At 49.0% G+C, this 19,164-nt stretch overlaps 1 protein-coding gene across 1 annotated transcript in view; it reads left to right on the top strand.

Annotated features, from left to right (window-relative positions):
• Positions 1-4,398: 4,398 nt before the first annotated feature.
• Positions 4,399-19,164, top strand: part of pyroxd1 (pyridine nucleotide-disulphide oxidoreductase domain 1) — a 49,088-nt gene continuing 34,322 nt past the window's right edge. The window contains exons 1-4 of the mRNA XM_038811075.1: positions 4,399-4,548; positions 5,951-6,031; positions 6,136-6,255; positions 18,518-18,646. Of these exons, the coding sequence (XP_038667003.1) occupies positions 4,468-4,548; positions 5,951-6,031; positions 6,136-6,255; positions 18,518-18,646 (411 nt within the window). The 5' untranslated portion in view covers positions 4,399-4,467. The remainder of the gene's footprint in view (positions 4,549-5,950; positions 6,032-6,135; positions 6,256-18,517; positions 18,647-19,164) is intronic.

Here is a 19,164-nt window from a genome sequence, read left to right as displayed (position 1 = left end):
ATCCATACATTGCCTTGAACATAATGAAAACAACTCCAGACGCTCCATAGAAGTATTATAAAACAATGTGTGACACTGAGCCACATAATAAGACTTGGGGCTGGATTTTCATGGAGATAGTGAGACTCTACATCTTTAAATGTGGCAGTCAGCATCCAATTCCATGATTCACGACACTTTCTCCCAGTGCAGGATAAGGATGCAGGTGTGCCAAGAAGCATAATGCTGCTTAGCTGAGAGATCAGTCGGCCATTAGTCTGTTGAAACAGCTGCATCTCAGGGAAAACATTGTATGATTGATAGCTGTTGCTTTGTGAACTATTCCGTCCTTTGAACAATATTTATTTCTACAAGATAAATAGGTGTCAGATGGTAGCAGTTTCAGCATTTGATACTTCAGGACAGCACGGTAGCACAGTGGTTAGCACTGTTGCATCACAGCACCAGGGTCCCAGGTTCGATTCCTGGTCGTTTTCTGTGCGGAGTCTGCCCATTCTCCCCGTGACTGCGTGCATTTCCTCTGGGTGCTCCGGTTTCCTCCCACAAGTCCCGAAAGATGTGCTGTTAGGTGGATTGGACATTCTGAATTCTCCCTCAGTATATCTGAACAGGCGCCGGAGTGTGGCAACTAGGGACTTTTCACAGTAACTTCATTGCAGTGTTAATGTAAAGCTACTTGTGACAATAAAGATTATTAGTATTAATAGGTATCGAATGGAAGTGACTGAATAGGAATATCAAGACCCAGAAGGAGGCCATTCAGCCGTTTGACCCACCCTCTCTTCTGTTCAATTAAATCAGGGCTAATCTGTACACCCAACAGCATGTACTCCACTGCCACAGCTCCATGACATTTCATTCAACAAAAATCCATCTCACTCCAATGATTTGTGGTAAGAAGTCTTACAACACCAGGTTAAAGTCCAACAGGTTTGTTTCAAACACGAGCTTTCGGAGCACGGCTCCTTCTTCAGGTGAATGGAAAGGCTTGTTCCAGAAATGTTTATATAGACACAGTCAGAGATGCCCCGGAATGCGAGCACCTGCAGGCAATCAAATCATCAAAGATGCAGAGAGAGAGGTAACTCCAGGTTAAAGAGGTGTGAATTGTCCCAAGCCAGTTCAGTCGGTAGGCCTCTGCAAGTCCAGGCTTGTTGGTGGGGGCCGAATGTAATGCGACATGAATCCCAGATCCCGGTTGAGTCCGCATTCATGCGTGCGGAACTTAGCTATAAGTTTTTGCTCAGCAATTTTGCGTTGTCGCGTCTCCTGAAGGTCTCCTTGTAGAATGCTGACCCGGAGATCAGAGGCTGAATGTCCTTGACTGCTGAAGTGTTCCCCAACTGGAAGGGAACAGTCCTGCCTGTTGATAGTCGCACGATGCCCGTTTATTCGTTGTCGCAGTGTCTGCATGGTCTCGCCAATGTACCACGCTTCGGGACATCCTTTCCTGCAGCGTATGAGGTAGACTACATTGGTCGAGTCGCACGAGTATGCGCCGCGTACCTGGTGGGTGGTGTTTCCACGTGTAATGGTGGTGTCCATGTCGATGATCTGGCATGTCTTGCAGAGATTACCCTGGCAGGGTTTTGTGGTGTTGTGGTTGCTGTTCTGAAGGCTGGGTAATTTGCTGCAAACAATGGTTTGTTTGAGGTTGCGCGGTTGTTTGAAGGCCAGTAGTGGGGGTGTGGGGATGACCTTGGCAAGATGTCCATCCTCGCTGATGATGTGTTGGAGGCTGCGAAGAAGATGTCGTAGTTTCTCCGCCCCAGGAAAGTACTGGACGACGAAGGGTACTCTGTCAGTGGTGTCCCGTGTTTGTCTTCTGAGGAGGTCGGTGCGGTTTTTTGCTGTGGCGCGGTGGAACTGTCGATCAATGAGTCGAGCGCCATATCCCGTTCGTACGAGGGCATCTTTCAGCATCTGTAGGTGTCTGTTGCGCTCCTCCTTGTCTGAGCAGATCCTGTGTATACGGAGGGCTTGTCCATAGGGGATGGCTTCTTTAATGTGTTTCGGGTGAAAGCTGGAGAAGTGGAGCATCGTGAGATTATCTGTGGGCTTGCGGTAAAGCGAGGTGCTGAGGTGACCGTCCTTGATGGAGACGAGTGTGTCCAAGAATGGAACTGAATTTGGAGAATAGTCCATGGTGAGTTTGATGGTGGGATGGAACTTATTGATGTCATCGTGTAGTCGTTTCAGTGATGTCTCGCCGTGGGTCCAAAGGAAAAAAATGTCATCGATGTATCTGGTGTATAGCATCGGTTGAAAGTCCTGTGTGGTGAGGAAGTCCTGTTCAAACTTGTGCATGAAGATGTTGGCATATTGAGGTGCAAATTTGGTCCCCATGGCTGTTCCGTGCGTCTGGATGAAGAATTTGTTGTCGAAGGTGAAGACGTTGTGGTCTAGAATGAAACGGATGAGTTGCAGAATTGCGTCTGGAGATTGGCAGTTGTCGGTGTTGAGGACTGAGGCTGTTGCAGCAATGCCGTCGTCATGGGGGATGCTGGTGTAGAGTGCCGAGACATCCATTGTGACGAGGAATGTTCCTGGTTCAACTGGTCCATGGGTGCTGAGTTTCTGTAGGAAGTCCGTCGTGTCGCGACAGAAGCTGGGTGTACCTTGTACGATGGGTTTCAAGATGCCCTCGATGTGGCCAGAGAGGTTCTCACACAGGGTCCCATTGCCTGAAACGATAGGACGGCCTGGTGTGTTGGCCTTGTGTATTTTCGGGAGGCAGTAGAGATCTCCAATGCGGGGATTACGTGGGATGAGAGCACGTAGGGTGTTCTGAAGGTCTGGATCTAAGGTCTTGATCAGTCTGCTGAGTTGGCGGATGTGTTCCTTGGTTGGATCTGCGGGTAACTGCCTGTAGTGTTCCTGGTTGTCGAGTTGTCGGTATACTTCTTTGCAGTAGTCTGTTCTGTTCAGTATGACGGTGGCCCCTCCTTTGTCTGCTGGTTTGATGACGATGTTGCGGTTGGTCTTGAGAGTGCGGATGGCGTTGCGTTGTGCTTGGGTGATGTTTGAGGCTGCCTTGTGATTGCGAGTGATGAATCTGGCATTGACACGACTTCTGACGGCTTGAGCATACATGTCGAGTCTAGGGCAGCGGCCTTCCGGAGGGGTCCAATTTGACTCTTTCCTTTTCGGTTGCTGCACTGCAGATCTCGCGGTCTGCTGTTCCGGTTCATTGGTCGTGTCCCTGGGTTCGCTGTCGGCCTCTTGGGGTCTGTGGAAGAATTCCCGGAGCCTCATTCGCCTGATGAATTCCTCCGTATCTGCCGCGAGACTGATGGGGTCCATTTTGGTGGTGGTGCAGAAATTGAGCCCTCTGCTGAGGACTTCGATTTCGTCTGGTTGAAGGGTGTAGTCTGACAAGTTGACAATGGATTTCCCTGTATTGTTTTCGACTGTTGTACCGGGAGAAGCTTGATTGCTGCTGGTGGTGATGCCAAGTTTCTCAAGCTTCCTGTTCTTGGTGTGCATGTAGGTGGCATAGTATTGCTGTATCATCTGTTTGGCGGTGTTCCGCAGCTGGTCTGCTGTGTCCTGAGCGCAAGTTGAGAATATGGCCTCTCTCTTGGTTTCCAGGTTGCGTCGACTGCTGTAGAGTTGGTGTACGAGGTGTTTGAGGAGTGTGACAGAGGTGCGGTGGCAGAGTCTTTCAGCGTACTCTGTGTTGTAAGTCGACTTGAGTGGGTTTTTGATCTGTAGTCCTTTCGGGATCTTGTCTGCTTTTTTGCATCTTTGTAGAAACTGAATGTCAGTGTCTATATGCGCGATCTTCCTGGAGATCCTCTCCACTTTGAGCCGGCAGTTTGCGGTGTCAATGGTAGCCATGATGTGGAGATGCCGGCGTTGGACTGGGGTGAGCACAGTAAGAAGTCTTACAACACCAGGTTGCGTCTTTGATGATTTGATTGCCTGCAGGTGCTCGCATTCCGGGGCATCTCTGACTGTGTCTATATAAACATTTCTGGAACAAGCCTTTCCATTCACCTGAAGAAGGAGCCGTGCTCCGAAAGCTCGTGTTTGAAACAAACCTGTTGGACTTTAACCTGGTGTTGTAAGACTTCTTACTGTGCTCACCCCAGTCCAACGCCGGCATCTCCACATCATGGCTTCCAATGATTTGAGCATTCCTTTTATATAGAGAAAATGTCTTAACATATAATGAAACAAACTGAAAAAAAATTCAGAGTTTGAATTCATCCTGAAATTATTTTTTAGGTGTTCTGCGATGGAAGTTATAAGCGCAGCAACGTTAAGTGACCACCTGAGGCAGTGTCACTGCCACAGGCGATCCAGAACCACGTTGGTCCGGGATGGTGGAGGCGCATGCGCAGAGGCTGGGCATTCCGGCGGCGGATGGGTCGCGTTCCTTCTGACGTAATTTCCAGGCAGTTGGAGGGTGTCGCTTCCGGTGTGGCTGGCGTGTGTCGGTTGGGGGCGGATCGCGGCGCTGCTATGGCGACGGTGCCGGGTCCAGCTCGAGCCCGGTTCATTGTGGTGGGAGGCGGGGTCGCCGGGGTGACCTGCACCGAGCAGGTGCGTGGGGGAGTGGCGTGGGAGGGGGCGGTGGTACAGGTGAGCAGGCAAGGAGCGGGTCCCAGGACAGAACCTACCTACCCAATCAGCATTGACAGGATCACCTGGGATACCCGGTCAATATCGACACAAATCACCTGGGATACCCGGTCAATATCGACACAAATCACCTGGGATACCCTGTCAATATCGACAGGATCACCTGCAATCCTTTGTCAACAGCAAAACGATCACCTAAAATCTTATGGCAATATTGACATAACCCCCCCCCCCCGATCCCCTGTCAATGTTGACACTCTCACCTGGGATTGCCTGTCAATGTTGACACGCTCACCTGGGATACCCTGTGAATATCGACACGATCACCTGCGATCCTGTCAACAGCAAAAACGATCAATTGGGATCCCCTGTCAATATTGACACGATCATCAGGGATTTCCCTTTCAATATTGACAACATCACCTGGGATTTCCCTGTCAGCAGCGACATGATCACCTGTGATCCCCTGGTAATATTGACATGCTCATCTGTGATCCCCTGCCAATATCGACGTGCTTACATGGGATGCCTAGTCAATATCAACACAAAACCTATGAACCCCTGTCAGTATTGACATGCTCACCTGTGATCCCCTGGTAATAGCAACACGCTCACCTGTGATCCCCTGCCAATATTGTCATGATGACCTATGATCCCTGTCAATATTGACGTGCTCACCTTGGATGCCCTGTCAATATCGACACGATCACCTGGGATTCTCTGTCAATATTAACCCTCATCTGAGATACCCTGCCAATATCAACACGATCACCTATGATCCCCTGTCAATATTGACATGCTCACCTGGGATGCCCTGTCAATATCGATGTGATCGCCTATGATTCCCTGCCAATAGCGACATGATCACCTGGGATCCCCTGTCAATATTGACATGATCCTCTGGGATTCCCCTGACAATATCGGCATGATCATCTTTGATCCCATGTCAATATTGACACACCCAGATATTTCCTCCCGCCATCAATATCGACCCACTCACCTGGGAACCCCACCCAAAATTGAGGTGGTCGCCAGAAACCCCCAAGCAGTAAGTCAGATGGCATTTATAAGTAAAGGTGCAATGTTAACAGTCATGTATTGCTGAAACTGGAAGCTACTGCAGATGAATAGCCTAGAAAAAGAAAAAGTAGCGGATGGAGGGGGGGGGGGGGGATGTTGGGGAGAAGACTGTGCAGATGATCGTTGTAGTGTGATGCGGAAATGATAAAAGTGTAATTTTGGAATATATTTAAAAAGTATTTTTGTCATAATGTATGTTTCATTTTATGTTTGTTGAATTGCATACCTTCTGTCTTAATTTTATTAGTTCTGAACAGATGAATTTTTCTTTTTGTTTTGGTAGCTTGCTGGCCAGTTCCCAGCAGATGAGATTCTTTTAATTACAGCATCACCATTAATTAAAGCAGTGTTGAACTTCAAACAGGTGGGTATGGTTGTGTTTTAAAAAAACTTGTGAGCCATTTCTGACTTTACATTTTTATGCCTTTAAAATCAGAATGGGTTGCAATTTTGTCTTTTTTATTGAAGGTTTCCAGGACATTAGAAGAGTTTGAGGTTGAAGAAAGACCATCTCACATACTAGAAGAGCACTATCCCAACGTCAAAGTGGTACAGTCTGCTGTTCGAGCACTGGACGCAGCAAAACATGTAAGAATGAATTTGTTTAAAGATAATTTATGCTTATTTCTTACTAGAGTTCTTGGTGGTAAGATGCTTGTAGAATATTTTAAAATATCATAAAAAGTAAGTTTTTTTGAAAATAGTGTTTACAAAAGGAATTTTCTTTCACATAACACAGCTTTCATTTTATTTTACAATTCATCTGCTTTTTATAAAACCATTTCAATGTTGCGAGAGAAATGCACCAAAATCATCTTAAATTTCTCTTCAAAATGGAGTCATATATCAGACCCATGGAAAACCAAAGATGTGCAGATTAGGTGGATTGGCCATGCTAAATTGCCCCTTAGTGTCCAATGGTTAGGTGGGGATACAGGAATATGGCAGGGGATGGGCCTGAGGGTGCTCTTTCGGAGCGTTGGTGCACACGTGATGGGCGGAATGGCCTCCTCTGCATTGTAGGGATTCTATGAAAGCCTCGAAGGTTGACGTAAACAAAAATGGAAGACAAACCTTTGAGATGCCCTGTCTTATCTGGACCTGTGCATGAGTTGTGTTTGAGCAAAGGCATGCAAAACCTTGGATGCAGATGTTTTTGTTTACAATATGTAAAATGCATTTCTGACAGGGAGAGAGTTTACAGGAGTAAAGCTTTTATAGCCAAACCCGTCAGTTACGAGTAGATATAAGTGTATTGTAAGGGAAGATGGTGGTGTAATTAGTAATCCAGAGACGCCGGGTAATCCGGCGGGACGCCGGGGCCTCACGGTAGCATGGTGGTTAGCATCAATGCTTCACAGCTCCAGGGTCCCAGGTTCGATTCCCGGCTGGGTCACTGTCTGTGTGGAGTCTGCACGTCCTCCCCGTGTGTGCGTGGGTTTCCTCCGGGTGCTCCGGTTTCCTCCCACAGTCCAAAGATGTGTGGGTTAGGTGGATTGGCCATGCTAAATTGCCCGTAGTGTAAGGTTAATGGGGGGGATTGTTGGGTTACGGGTATACGGGTTACGTGGGTTTAAGTAGGGTGATCATTGCTCGGCACAACATCGAAGGCCGAAGGGCCTGTTCTGTGCTGTACTGTTCTATAAAGTAATGCTTTTGGGACCCGGGTTCGAATCCCACCATGGCAGACGGTGAAACTTGAATTCAGTAAAAATCTGGAAGTCGAATGATGACCATGAAGCAATTGTCGTAAAAACCCAACTGGTTCACTAATGCCTCTGCCATTCTTACCTGCAACTCAGGCCCACAGCAATGTGGGGTTGAGTCTTAACTGCCCTCTGGAATGGCCTAGCAAGTCACTTGGGGAAATTAGGCTTGGGCAACATGACAGGCCCAATCAGCGATGCCCACATCCCATGAATGAATTTAGGTGTGCAAGTTAAAGAGTAGTGAGCTTTAAGCTGCTGATCCAGAAGAGAGTGTATCCAGAACAGAGAATCTCTACACCTGGAGATTCATCACTTGGAAAGCTAGCATCAACTATGCCAGCTCATAAAGACGAGGTCTCACATTTCTGGAAATATTGGTAACTATATGCACGTAGACGTAATCTGACGAGACTGGCTTTCCAATGCTGTTAAATTTTCATTTATCGAAGAATCCTAAATTAATCTCATGGATCTACATCCTACGCACAATAAAGCAGTTAACGTTGTGCTATTGTACATAACTGAACAGTAATCTGTTATTTAATTTGTCATTTAATCCTTGCCGCTATTTATTTGGCTAGTCAGATGCAAATATTTAAGTGATGCTAGTATGATTAGAAGACTGGCAAGCTGGTTATTTCATAAAATAACAGAGTACATTTCGCTAATTTACCCAGTGATCTGGTTAATGACGATTGAAGATTAGAAGTTTTTTTTTAAAAATTACATCTACTTATTGGTTACTATCCAGCTGGGTGGCTCTGCACTCACCTGGTTCCATTTTGTATCTGATCATGGCCATCAGAGAATCACCTGAAACGACTTCTCTTCCCACTCCCAAGCCATTGCCTCTGCCCCCGAAGGCCCCCCTCTTATTCCTCATCTACATACAGGCCCTTGCTGACATCCAAAAACACAACCAGATTCCACGTGTACACTGACGGCACCCTGTTCCACTATCTCTTGATCCCTCCATTGTTTCTAATGTTACTACTTTAATGGGGACAAAATGACATGGGCATGAAGATTTTCAGGATTCAATGACTTTGCAGTTAAAATTATTTTCCATCAGGGGTGGCACAGTGGCTAGCATTGCTGCCTCACAGCGCCGAGGACCCAGGTTGAACCCCGGACCCGGATCACTGTCCGTGTGCACATTCTCCCCGTGTCTGCATGGGTCTCACCCCCACAGAGATGTGCAGCATAGGTAGATTGACCACGCTAAATTGCCCCTTAATTGGAAGAAAAAGAATTGGGTACTCTAAATTTATTTTAAAAAATTATTTTCCATCAGGGTTATAAATGCAATTTACTACAACAGAAATGCTTCCCTGATAAAATAAATTGTTGCACTAAATGGAATTTTGGATTCATTGATGAGCCTAAGAGGATGTCATGTCCTTTGTGTCTAATCCACAATTTGCCCTCCATACAAAACACTTGTCATACCATGTGACTTTGCTTCCATTCTTGTTTGAAATGTCGTTGTTTAGACCATGCCTGCATTCCAATATTATTTGGATGTTGATCCCCAACCTATGACTGAGCAGTCATTTATTAGCTGCAGACCTCTGTGCTAGCAATGCCAAAACTGTTGTCCTTATATTTGGACATTGAAAGAAAATTGTTGAACACTTAGCACAGCTTAACATTTTGTTGCACCATGATGTAAAAGCAAACCAGGAAAGGAAATATTGGAACAGGTGACCAATAAACTTGGTCAGAGATAATTTATATGTAGCATCTTGAAGTACAAGGGGGGGCAGAGAGCTAAAGACATTTCAAAACATTGAACAAAAATGCATTCCAGTGAAAAACAAAAATTCAGTAAGAAATATCCATTTGTGGCTAATGAAGGAGATTAAGGATAATAGTAGATTAAAAGAAGAGGCTTATAATGTGCAAAGAATAGTTCTAAGATTGGGGATTGGCAGTGTTTTAGAAACCAGTAAAGGGCCACCAAAAGGTTGTTAAGGGATCTGTAATAACTCTCACAAGACCCCATGGGGATAGCCCAATTGATCTCCCTGTAGGGCTCATGGAATAGAGTCATCCCCGCTGATGGGTGGAGGCCTGTCAGCTGGGACTCGTGAAACCAACACTTAAAATACCACCCCAGATTAGGATCGGCATAATCGGTAGTTCCGGTTTGGACCTATGTGCTGTCTGCCGCGTTGCAGCCTTTTCTTTTGTCTAGAAAATAAACCTATGTTTGGCTCACCTTCTCTGGTCTCCTGAAGATTTTATACTGGCGACGAGGAAAAACTACGACTGCAGTTTTGGATGTTGTAACACACGAGAACAAGGTCGGAGCAAATTTTAAAATGCCGCTTTTTGGAAGGCTGTGAAGCAGGCGTGAAAGATTGGGCCCAGTATACCAAAGGGATGCGGTATTTCCTCCAAGTGAATGCTATTGTAGGAGATGACAAGCGAGTACCACCCCCCCCCCCCCCCCCCCCCCCCCCCCCCCCCCCCCCCCCCCCCCCCCCAATGCATGGCTCATACGTCTAACTGGAATTCAACACGGCATCCAGGAAATATGTGACCACCAATACCGACAAGGGATTGTATGAATACATCAGGATCCTATTTGAAGTATCATCCGCCTGTGCAATCTTCCAACAGGTTTTGGAGAGCATCCTTCAAGGTTTCCCAAGGTGGTGGTTAACCTGGACGAAAAATTGAACCTCTGAGAAGGAACAGTAGATAACCTAGAAGAAGTCCTCCACTAATTCACGCAGGTAGATGCCTGCCTGAAAAGGGGCCTGTCTGAAAAGGGGTATATTCATCTTCAAGGCGGGAGAAGTCATATACCTGGGGTAGTGGGTTGACAAGAACAATTTGCACCCAGTGGAAGGCAAAGTCTAAGCTATTAAACAGGCCCTAACGCCAGAGTGTACGACAGGGCTAAGTTCATTCATAGGGCTCATTAATTATTATAGAAAGTTCATTCCAAATCTGGCAACCATACTGACGCTGTTATATGCGCAAGAGGAGGCACTTTTCCAAAGTATAGCACAACTATTCTCCTTTAATCTATTGACGCAATATGACCCATCTGAACTGCTCATAAGTTGTGGTGGTACTTAATTGTATGGACAGGTTGCCTGCCATGGCCTCACAAATTCATGTGTGGACTCAGAAGGGCCCTACGTTGGCAAAATTGCACCCTGTCATCCTACATGGAGGATTCCAGAGGAAACCTACTGAAGAACTATGAGCATTCGCAACCAAGCAACTGGAGTTTAGTGTTGAAGATGGCATTCTCTTTTGGGGAGCCCGTGTGATAGTCCGAAGAAGACCAAAAAAAATTTTGCAGGACCTGCACGGTGGACATCTGGGGGTGTTCAAAATGAAGATGCTCACCAGGAACTACATATGAGCACCAGGGCTCAATAGCAATATCAGAAGGTGCAGCGGTGTGTGGCATGCTAAGAGGATCCGCCTTGCTCCACTCTTGAGAGTGGCCAGCTCGGCCTTGGGTGAAATTACACATTGACTTCACCGGGCCCTTCCTGGGGTTGCTACTAATTCCTGGTTTCTGCTACTAATCGATGCCCACTCAAAGTGTGTGGCTGTATGCTGGATACCGTCCACCAATTCGCGAGCTACCATAGAGAAGCTATGCCACTCATTCAACATCCGTGGTATTGTGGAGGTTCTTGTCACTGATAACGGCACCCCCCTTCACTAGGGTGGAATTTTTGGGGTTCATGCAGACGATTGGGGTAAAAAAAATTTGGACCGCCCGATATCACCCCTCTTCGAACTGTCTGGTTGAGTGGGAAATGCAAACTGTTAGAGGAGCATGACGAAACAAGCCATAGGGTCAGTTGAAATGAAACAGGCATGTTTTTTATTTAACTATGGACCATGCCATGTATGACAACCGGGTAGTGCCTGCAGAGCTACTTATGGGCCGACGGCTTCAAACCCCTCTAAGCTTAACATTTCCCAACCTTGGTGGGAAAGTGGAGAAGAAATAAAACCACCAGAAGAGGCATCATGAACACCGGAAAAGTGGGTTCAAGCCAGGGGATACTTTATACGTCAGGAACCTTGGGTTTGGCATTCAGTGGGTGCTGCAGTCCATAGTGGAGAAGACGGGACAAGTCTCCTCCAAGGTCAAAACCAGGGAACAGACTGTATGCAAGCACGTAGACCATCTCAGGCAGGGAGTCTGCAATAGAGGCAACCCCCCCAGACGTATCAGGCCCTCCCCTTGCCCATCATCCATGAGCTAGGGAACACATGTTGGCCGTTATATCGAGGGATTTAGAGAATGAGAATAAGAAAGTCTTGCTAATATTGTATGCACTTTGATGAGGCCGCACCTGGAATACTGTGTGCAGTTTTGGTCTCCATATTTAAGGAAGGGTACATTTGCATTAGAAGCAGTCCGATTCACTGGATTGGTCCCTGGGATGAGAGGGTTATCCGACAATGAGAGATTAAATGAATTGGGCCTATCTTCCCTGGAGTTCAGACGAATAAGAGGCAATCTCATTGGAACATTTATGAATGAGTTAGACAAGGTCACTACTGAGATGTTGTTTCCCCAGGCTGTGGAATCTAATACAAGGGGACACAGCTTCAGGATAAGGGACTGATAATTTAGTACCAAGATGAGAAGCACCTTCACTCCAGGGTTGTGAATCTTTGGAGTTCCCTATCTCGGAGGATTGTGGACATGCCACCATTAAATATATTTATGGCTGAGAAGGACAGATATTTGGTCTCTCAGGGAATCGAGGAATATGAGGAACGGGCGGAAAGGTGAGTGAAGCCCAAGTTCAGCTTTGATTAAATTGAATGCTTGACAGGCTACATCATCTTCACCTGCGCTATTTCTTACGTTCAATTGTTCAGGAAGGGTGCCGGGGTCAGCAGAAGTCAGCTGACTCACGGAAGTACCATGGAGGGTGCGTCGCGGCTAGGAGGGGTCCTAGCCTGTGGGGGGGGGGATACCGGGTTGCTGCTGGAAGGGCCAGTAGAGAGCTGGTGTGGGCCGGGGGGGTAGAGGGGAGGCGGTATCGTCATGGGGAACGGGTCTGGTAGGGTGTGCTGGCTTGGGGTGAGCAGCCGATAAGCTATGGCTAGTCAGTGGGGGAGGGGGGCGGGGTGCCCTCTGATCGGCTGATCACCTGGAACGTGAGGGGGCTGAATGGGCCGGTTAAGCGGGCTCGGGTATTTTCTCATTTGAAGGGGCTGAAGGCGGACGTGGCTATGCTCCAGAAGACCCACTTGAAGGTGGCGGAGCAGGTTCGTCTGAGGAAGGGGTGGGTGGGGCAGGTTTTCCACTCAGGATTAGACGCGAAGAACCGGGGGGTGGCGATTCTGGTGGGGAAGAGGGTGGCGTTCGAGGCGTCTGAGGTGGTGGCGGACAAGGAGGGCAGATTTATTATGGTGAAGGGTAGGCTGCAGGGAGAGAAGGTGGTGCTGGTAAATGTGTATCCCCCGAATTGGGATGATGCTGGCTTTATGAGGCGCATGTTGGGCCACATTCCGGACCTGGAGGCAGGGGGCCTGATCATGGGGGGAGACGTTAACACGGTGCTATATCCCCCACTGGACCGGTCCAGTTCAAGGACGGGTAGGAGGCTGGCGGCGGCCAAGGTGCTGAGGGGATTTATGGACCAGATGGGAGGGGTGGATCCCTGGAGGTTTGTGAGGCTGAGGGCGCGGGAGTATTCCTTTTTCTCCCATGTGCATAGGGTTTACTCCCGAATAGATTTTTTCGTCCTGAGCAGGGGATTGATCCCGAAGGTGCAGGATGCCGAGTATTCGGCCATGGCAATTTCAGACCATGCTCCGCACTGGGTCGATCTGGAGATGGGGGAGGTGCGGGACCAGCGCCCGCTGTGGCGTCTGGATGTGGGGATGCTGGTTGATGAGGAGGTGTGTAGGAGGGTCCGGGGAAGTATTGAGGGGTATCTTGAGACCAACGACACGGGGGAGGTCCGGGTGGGGATGGCCTGGGAGGCTCTGAAAGCAGTGATCCGGGGGGAGCTGATTTCCATCCGGGCCCATAGGGAGAGGAGGGAGAGACTGGTGGGGGAGTTCCTGGATGTGGATAGGAGGTACGCGGAGGGAGGAGGGGTTGCTGGGGGAACGGCGCAGTTTGCAGGTCAAGTTCGACTTGCTGATCACCAGAAAGGCGGAGACACAGTGGAGGAGGGCGCAAGGCGCGGTATATGAGTATGGGGAGAAGGCGAGCAGGATGTTGGTGCATCAGCGCCGCAGGCGAGATGCGGCTAGGGAAATTGGTGGAGTGACGGATAAGGGTGGGAATGTGGTGCAGAAGGGGGCAGAGGTGAACGGGGTCTTTAGGGACTTTTACGAGGAACTGTACCGGTCGGAGCCACCGGTGGTGGGTGTGCGGGGGGATGGAGAGCTTCATGAACAGGCTACGCTTCCCAAAGGTGCAGGAGGAGCTGGTGGAGGGGCTGGGGGCGCCGATAGAGTTGGAGGAGCTAGTCAGGGGGATTGGTCAAATGCAGTCAGGTAAGGCGCCGGGGCCGGATGGGTTCCCGGTGGAATTTTATAAAAAGTATGCGGATCTGGTGGGCCCCCTGTTGGTGTGAGCCTTCAATGAGGTATGAGAGGGGGGGGGGCTTTGCCCCCGACGATGTCACGGGCGCTGATCTCTCTGATCCTGAAGCAGGATAAGGATCCCTTGCAGTGTGGATTATACAGGCCAATCTCGCTCCTCAATGTGGATGCTAAGTTGCTGGCGAAGATCCTGGCCACCAGGATTTGTCAAGGGAAGACAGCTTAACACGAATGTGCGGAGATTGTTAAATGTTATTATGATGCCGGCGGTGGAGGGGGAGGCGGTGATAGTGGTGGCACTGGATGCAGAGAAGGCGTTTGATAGAGTTGAGTGGGGGTACCTGTGGGAGGTGCTGGAGCGGTTCGGATTCAGGGAGGGGTTCATTAAATGGGTGAGGTTGCTCTACGAGGCCCCGATGGCGAGTGTAGTTACCAATGGAAGGAGATCAGAGTACTTCAGGCTCTACCGTGGGACCAGGCAGGGGTGCCCCCTGTCCCCCTTGCTTTTTGCACTGGCGATAGAACCTCTGGCTTTGGCGCTGAGGGAGTCGGGGAGGTGGAGAGGCCTGGTGCGGGGTGGGGAGGAACATAGGGTATCGCTGTATGCGGACGACCTGCTGTTGTATGTGGCGGACCCAGAGGGGGGAATGCCGGGGGTGATGGAGCTGTTGGCTGAGTTTGGGAGCTTCTCGGGCTATAAATTGAATCTGGGCAAGAGCGAGGTATTTGTAGTGCACCCGGGTGATCAGGAGGAGGGAATTGGGAGGCTCCCGTTTAAGAGGGCAGTGAAGAGTTTCAGATACCTGGGGGTGCAGGTGGCCAGGAGTTGGGGGACTCTCCATAAGCTTAATTTTACCAGGCTTGTGGAGCAGTTGGAGGAGGAATTCAAAAGGTGGAACATGGTGTCGCTATCGCTGGCGGGTAGAGTGCAGTCCGTCAAAATGATGGTTCTCCCGAGGTTCTTGTTCCTTTTTCAGTGTTTGCCCATCTTTATCCCTAGGGCCTTTATTAGGAGGGTGACTAGCAGCATCATGAGCTTTGTTTGGGCGCATGGGACCCCGAGGGTGAAGAGGGTCTTCTTGGAGCGGGGTAGAGATGGTGGGGGGCTGGCGTCACCCAATCTATCGGGGTATTATTGGGCGGCCAATGTGTCGATGGTGCGCAAGTGGGTGATGGAGGGGGAGGGGGCAGCATGGAAACGGTTGGAGATGGCGTCCTGTGGAGGCACAAGCCATGGGGCCCTGGTAATGGCGCCGTGGCCGCTCCCTCCTACGAGGTATACCACGAGTCCGGTGGTGGCGGCTTCCCCTCAAGATTTGGGGTAGTGGAGGCAACATAGGGGGGAAGTTGGGGGCTCGATGGAGGCTCCGTTAAGGGGGAACCATCGGTTCGTCCAGGGGAACATTGATGGGGGTTCCAGGGTTGGCACAGAGTGGGCATCAGACAGCTGAGGGACCTGTTCATTGATGGGAGTTTTGCGAGCCTGGGGGAGTTGGAGGAGAAATTTGGGCTCCCCTCGGGGAACATGTTCAGGTATCTGCAGGTAAAGGCGTTTGCTAGGCGGCAGCTGGAGGGATTCCCTTTGCTTCCCGCGAGGGGGGTGAGTGACAGGATGCTTTCGGGGGTCTGGGTCGGGGATGGGAAGATATCTGATATCTACAAGGTAATGCAGGAGGTGGAGGAGGCGTCAGTAGAGTAGCTAAAGGCTAAGTGGGAGGGGAACTGGGGGAACAGATCGAGGATGGGACATTGGATGATGCCCTGGAGAAGGTTAACTCTTCCTCCTCATGTGCGCGGCTTAACCTCATCCAATTCAAGGTGCTGCACCGGGCCCACATGTCTGGGTCTAGGATGAGTAGGTTTTTTGGGGGCGAAGACAGGTGTGTCAGGTGTTCGGGGAGTCCAGCGAACCATGCCCATATGTTCTGGGCATGCCTGGCACTGGAGGAGTTCTGGAAGGGGGTGGCGAGGACGGTGTCGAGGGTGGTAGGATCCAGGGTCAAGCCAGGCTGGGGACTCGCAATTTTTGGGGTTGCGTTGGAGCCGGGAGTGCAGGAGGCGAGAGAGGCCGGTGTTTTGGCCTTTGCGCCTCTAGTAGCCCAGCGGAGGATCTTGCTACAGTGGAAGGATGCGAGACCCCCAAGTGTGGAGACCTGGATCAATGACATGGCGGGTTTTATTAAGCTGGAGAAGGTCAAATTCACCCTGAGAAGATTGGTACAAGGGTTCTTTAGGCGGTGGCAGCATTTCTTCGACTTTCTGGCTCAGCGGTAGGGTACTGGGTCAGCAGCAGCAGCAACCCGGGGGGGAGGGGGGAAAAAAGGGGTTTATTTAATTTTAATTTATTTTTAAGTTCTCTTGTTTACTGAGTTTGGGGGTGTGGGGGGGTGAGATACATGCGTTGATACGGTCTTGGGGGTGTTACAGTTACTATGGTGTTTTATTGTTGCTTTTCATTGTTTGTTGTTATATTTTCTGTAAAAAATTTCAATAAAAATTATTTATTAAAAAAAAAAAATTGTTCAGGAAGGGAATTGCTCCAGGTCTCGGCAATGATTTCCAGTGGTGGGATGGTTAACATCCGAGACTTGCAAGAGACCAGAATTGGAGGAGTAAAGAAATCTGGAGTTTTGTAAAACTAGAGAAAGATAGAGGTGGGGAGGAATAAGACACTAAATGGTTTTGAAAAGAAGGATGAGAATTTTAAAATTGTGGTGGTTGCCAAATGAGGAGACAGCATAGTTCAGCAAGCATAGGGTTGGTGTGTGAACAGGATTTGTCACGAGTTAGGATATGAACAGCAACGTTTTGGATGAACTCAAGTTTGCAGAATTGGAAGAATAGAGGCTGACAAGGAGACCATTGGGATAATCAAATCTAACGGTAACAAAGTCAACTATCATGGCCGGGATTCTCTGATCCCGCGCCGTGTCGGAAAATCGCCGGGGGTGCGAGAATCGCGCCACGCTGCTCTGATGACGGCCCGCTGATTCTCGGGCGCCCGCGGGATCGCCGCTGCGCCAGTCAGGGACCATTGAAAGCGCCCTCCGCTGGCAATTCTCCGCACTCGATGGGCCAAGTGTCCGCCGAGTTCGGCGTAGGTTATGTATGGTCCCACCCGACTGGATCTTGGAGTTCTGGCTGCGGGAACCGTCCTGGTTTGGGGGAGGGGGGGGAATCCGACTCCGGGGGGGCCTCCACGGTGGCCTGGCCCGCAATCAGGGCCTGCAGACGGCTAGTTCCTTTGGGGGGGGGGGGGGGCCTATGTTCCTCCGCGCCAGGCCCCTGTAGGGCTCCGCCATATTGCCCGGGGGCCGGCGCGGAGACAGGTACCCACGCGCCGGCTTTTAGGTGGAGGAGCAGTGGTCACCACTCTGGCGCCGTACTAGCCTCCTAGGAAGGGGTGAATACCTGGGCCTGGAAGCCCGTTGACGCCGGACTGGCTCGCGCCACCTTAAGCCGGCGTCAGAACTTGGCCGCGGGATCGTAGAAATCTGGTCCCTGACTTTAATGCAGAATACTGTGTAGTTTTCTTGATTCATTTACGGGATGTAGGTGTTGCTGGTTAGGCCAGCATTTAGTGTCCATCCCTAGTTGCCCCTCAGAAGGTTGTGGTGAGCTTCCTTCTTGAACCACTGCAGTTCTTGAGGTGTAGCTACACCCACTGTGCTGTTATGGGAGGAAGTTCCACAATGTGCCCCAGCGACAGTGAAGGAGCGGCAATATATTTCCAAGTCAGATTGGTGAGTGACTTGGAGGGGAACCTCCAGGTGGTGAGGTTCCCAGGTATCTGCTGCTCTTCTAGATAGCAATGGTCGTGGGTTTGGAAGGTGCTGTCTGAGGAACCTTGCTGAGTTACTGCAGCGCATCTTGTAGATGGCACACACAGCTGTTAATTGGTGGTGGAGTGTTTGAATTTTTGTGGAAGGCGGAGCAATCAAGCAGGCTGCTTTGTCCTGGGTGGTGTCAAGCTTTGTGTTGTTGGAGCTGCACTCATCCAGGCAAGTGGAGAGTATTCCATTACACTCCTGACTTGTGCCTTGTAGATGGTGGACAGGCTCTGGGGGGGTGGGGTCAGAAGGTGAGTTACGTGCCGTAGGATTCCTAGCCTTTGACCTGCCCTGATAGCCACAGTATTAATATGGCTAATCCAGTTGAGTTTCTCAATGGTCACCCCCAGAATGTTGAGGGTAGGGGCTTCAGCAATGGTAATGCCATTGAATGTCAAGGGGCGGTGGTTGGATCTTCTCTTGTAGGAGATGGTCATTGCCTGGCACTTGTCTGGCAGGAATGTAACTTGCCACTTATCAGCCCAAGCCTGGATTGTTAACCAGAGGTCATAGATGTAAAATAATTGGCATAAGATCTAGGATGCACCAGATTCCATCATAACTTGCCTTGGAAGTGTGATTGAAGAGAACTACTTTGTGCTGTTATGAGGAAATATCTGGATGTGGAATTAAATTTTAGAGTTCTTCCAAAGAGCTAGCAGTATGCCCAGCTGAATGGTCCCCTTCTGTGCTGTATGTCTCTATGATTCTAATTTTGCCATTCACTTTCTTTTGACAATTTTGTTAATTTACTTGCAGAAACTTCACACAGAAGAAGGCAAAGAGTACATTTACGAAAAGCTGTGTATCTGTACTGGAGCGAGACCAAAACTGATAGTCAAAAACAATCCGTTCGTGTTAGGAATTCGGGATACGGACAGTGCAAAGGTAGGAACCAACTTCCAATGAAAACATAGTATTCACACAATCTATTCTGTATAGAGAAGAAAAGTTATTTTTTTCCCTAAAAAGTAACTTTTTGGGTGTGAACAATACTAGTACTGAAACTGTGGTGTATTATATGTGAATAAAGTACTGAGTTCATATAACAAGAGCGTTAAGGTATTGTTTCAATGTGATTGGAACTTTGCAATGAATTATATCTTGAAGTATGTTCCAGGTTGTGACAATTTACTTAGTGTGAGTTTGTAGAGATGTTTTCCTTGACATTGCCTTCTATGGACAGAACAACTTGTATTTATATAGCACTTTAAAGGTAGTAAAGAATCCAGAGTACTTCAAAAGTGGAAAAAATTAACACCAAGCCAAAAAACAAGACATGAGGACAGGTAACCAAAGGTTTTGTCAATTGGTAAGTTTTAAACAGCGTCTAAGGAAGGGGAAAACCAAATAAAAGCAAATTGCTGCAGATGCTCGAATCTGAAACAAAAACAGAAAATACTGGA

Source organism: Scyliorhinus canicula, chromosome 11 (genome assembly GCF_902713615.1).
Source record: "Scyliorhinus canicula chromosome 11, sScyCan1.1, whole genome shotgun sequence".
Taxonomy (NCBI): domain Eukaryota; kingdom Metazoa; phylum Chordata; class Chondrichthyes; order Carcharhiniformes; family Scyliorhinidae; genus Scyliorhinus; species Scyliorhinus canicula.
This window is presented reverse-complemented; position numbering and strand designations above follow the sequence as displayed.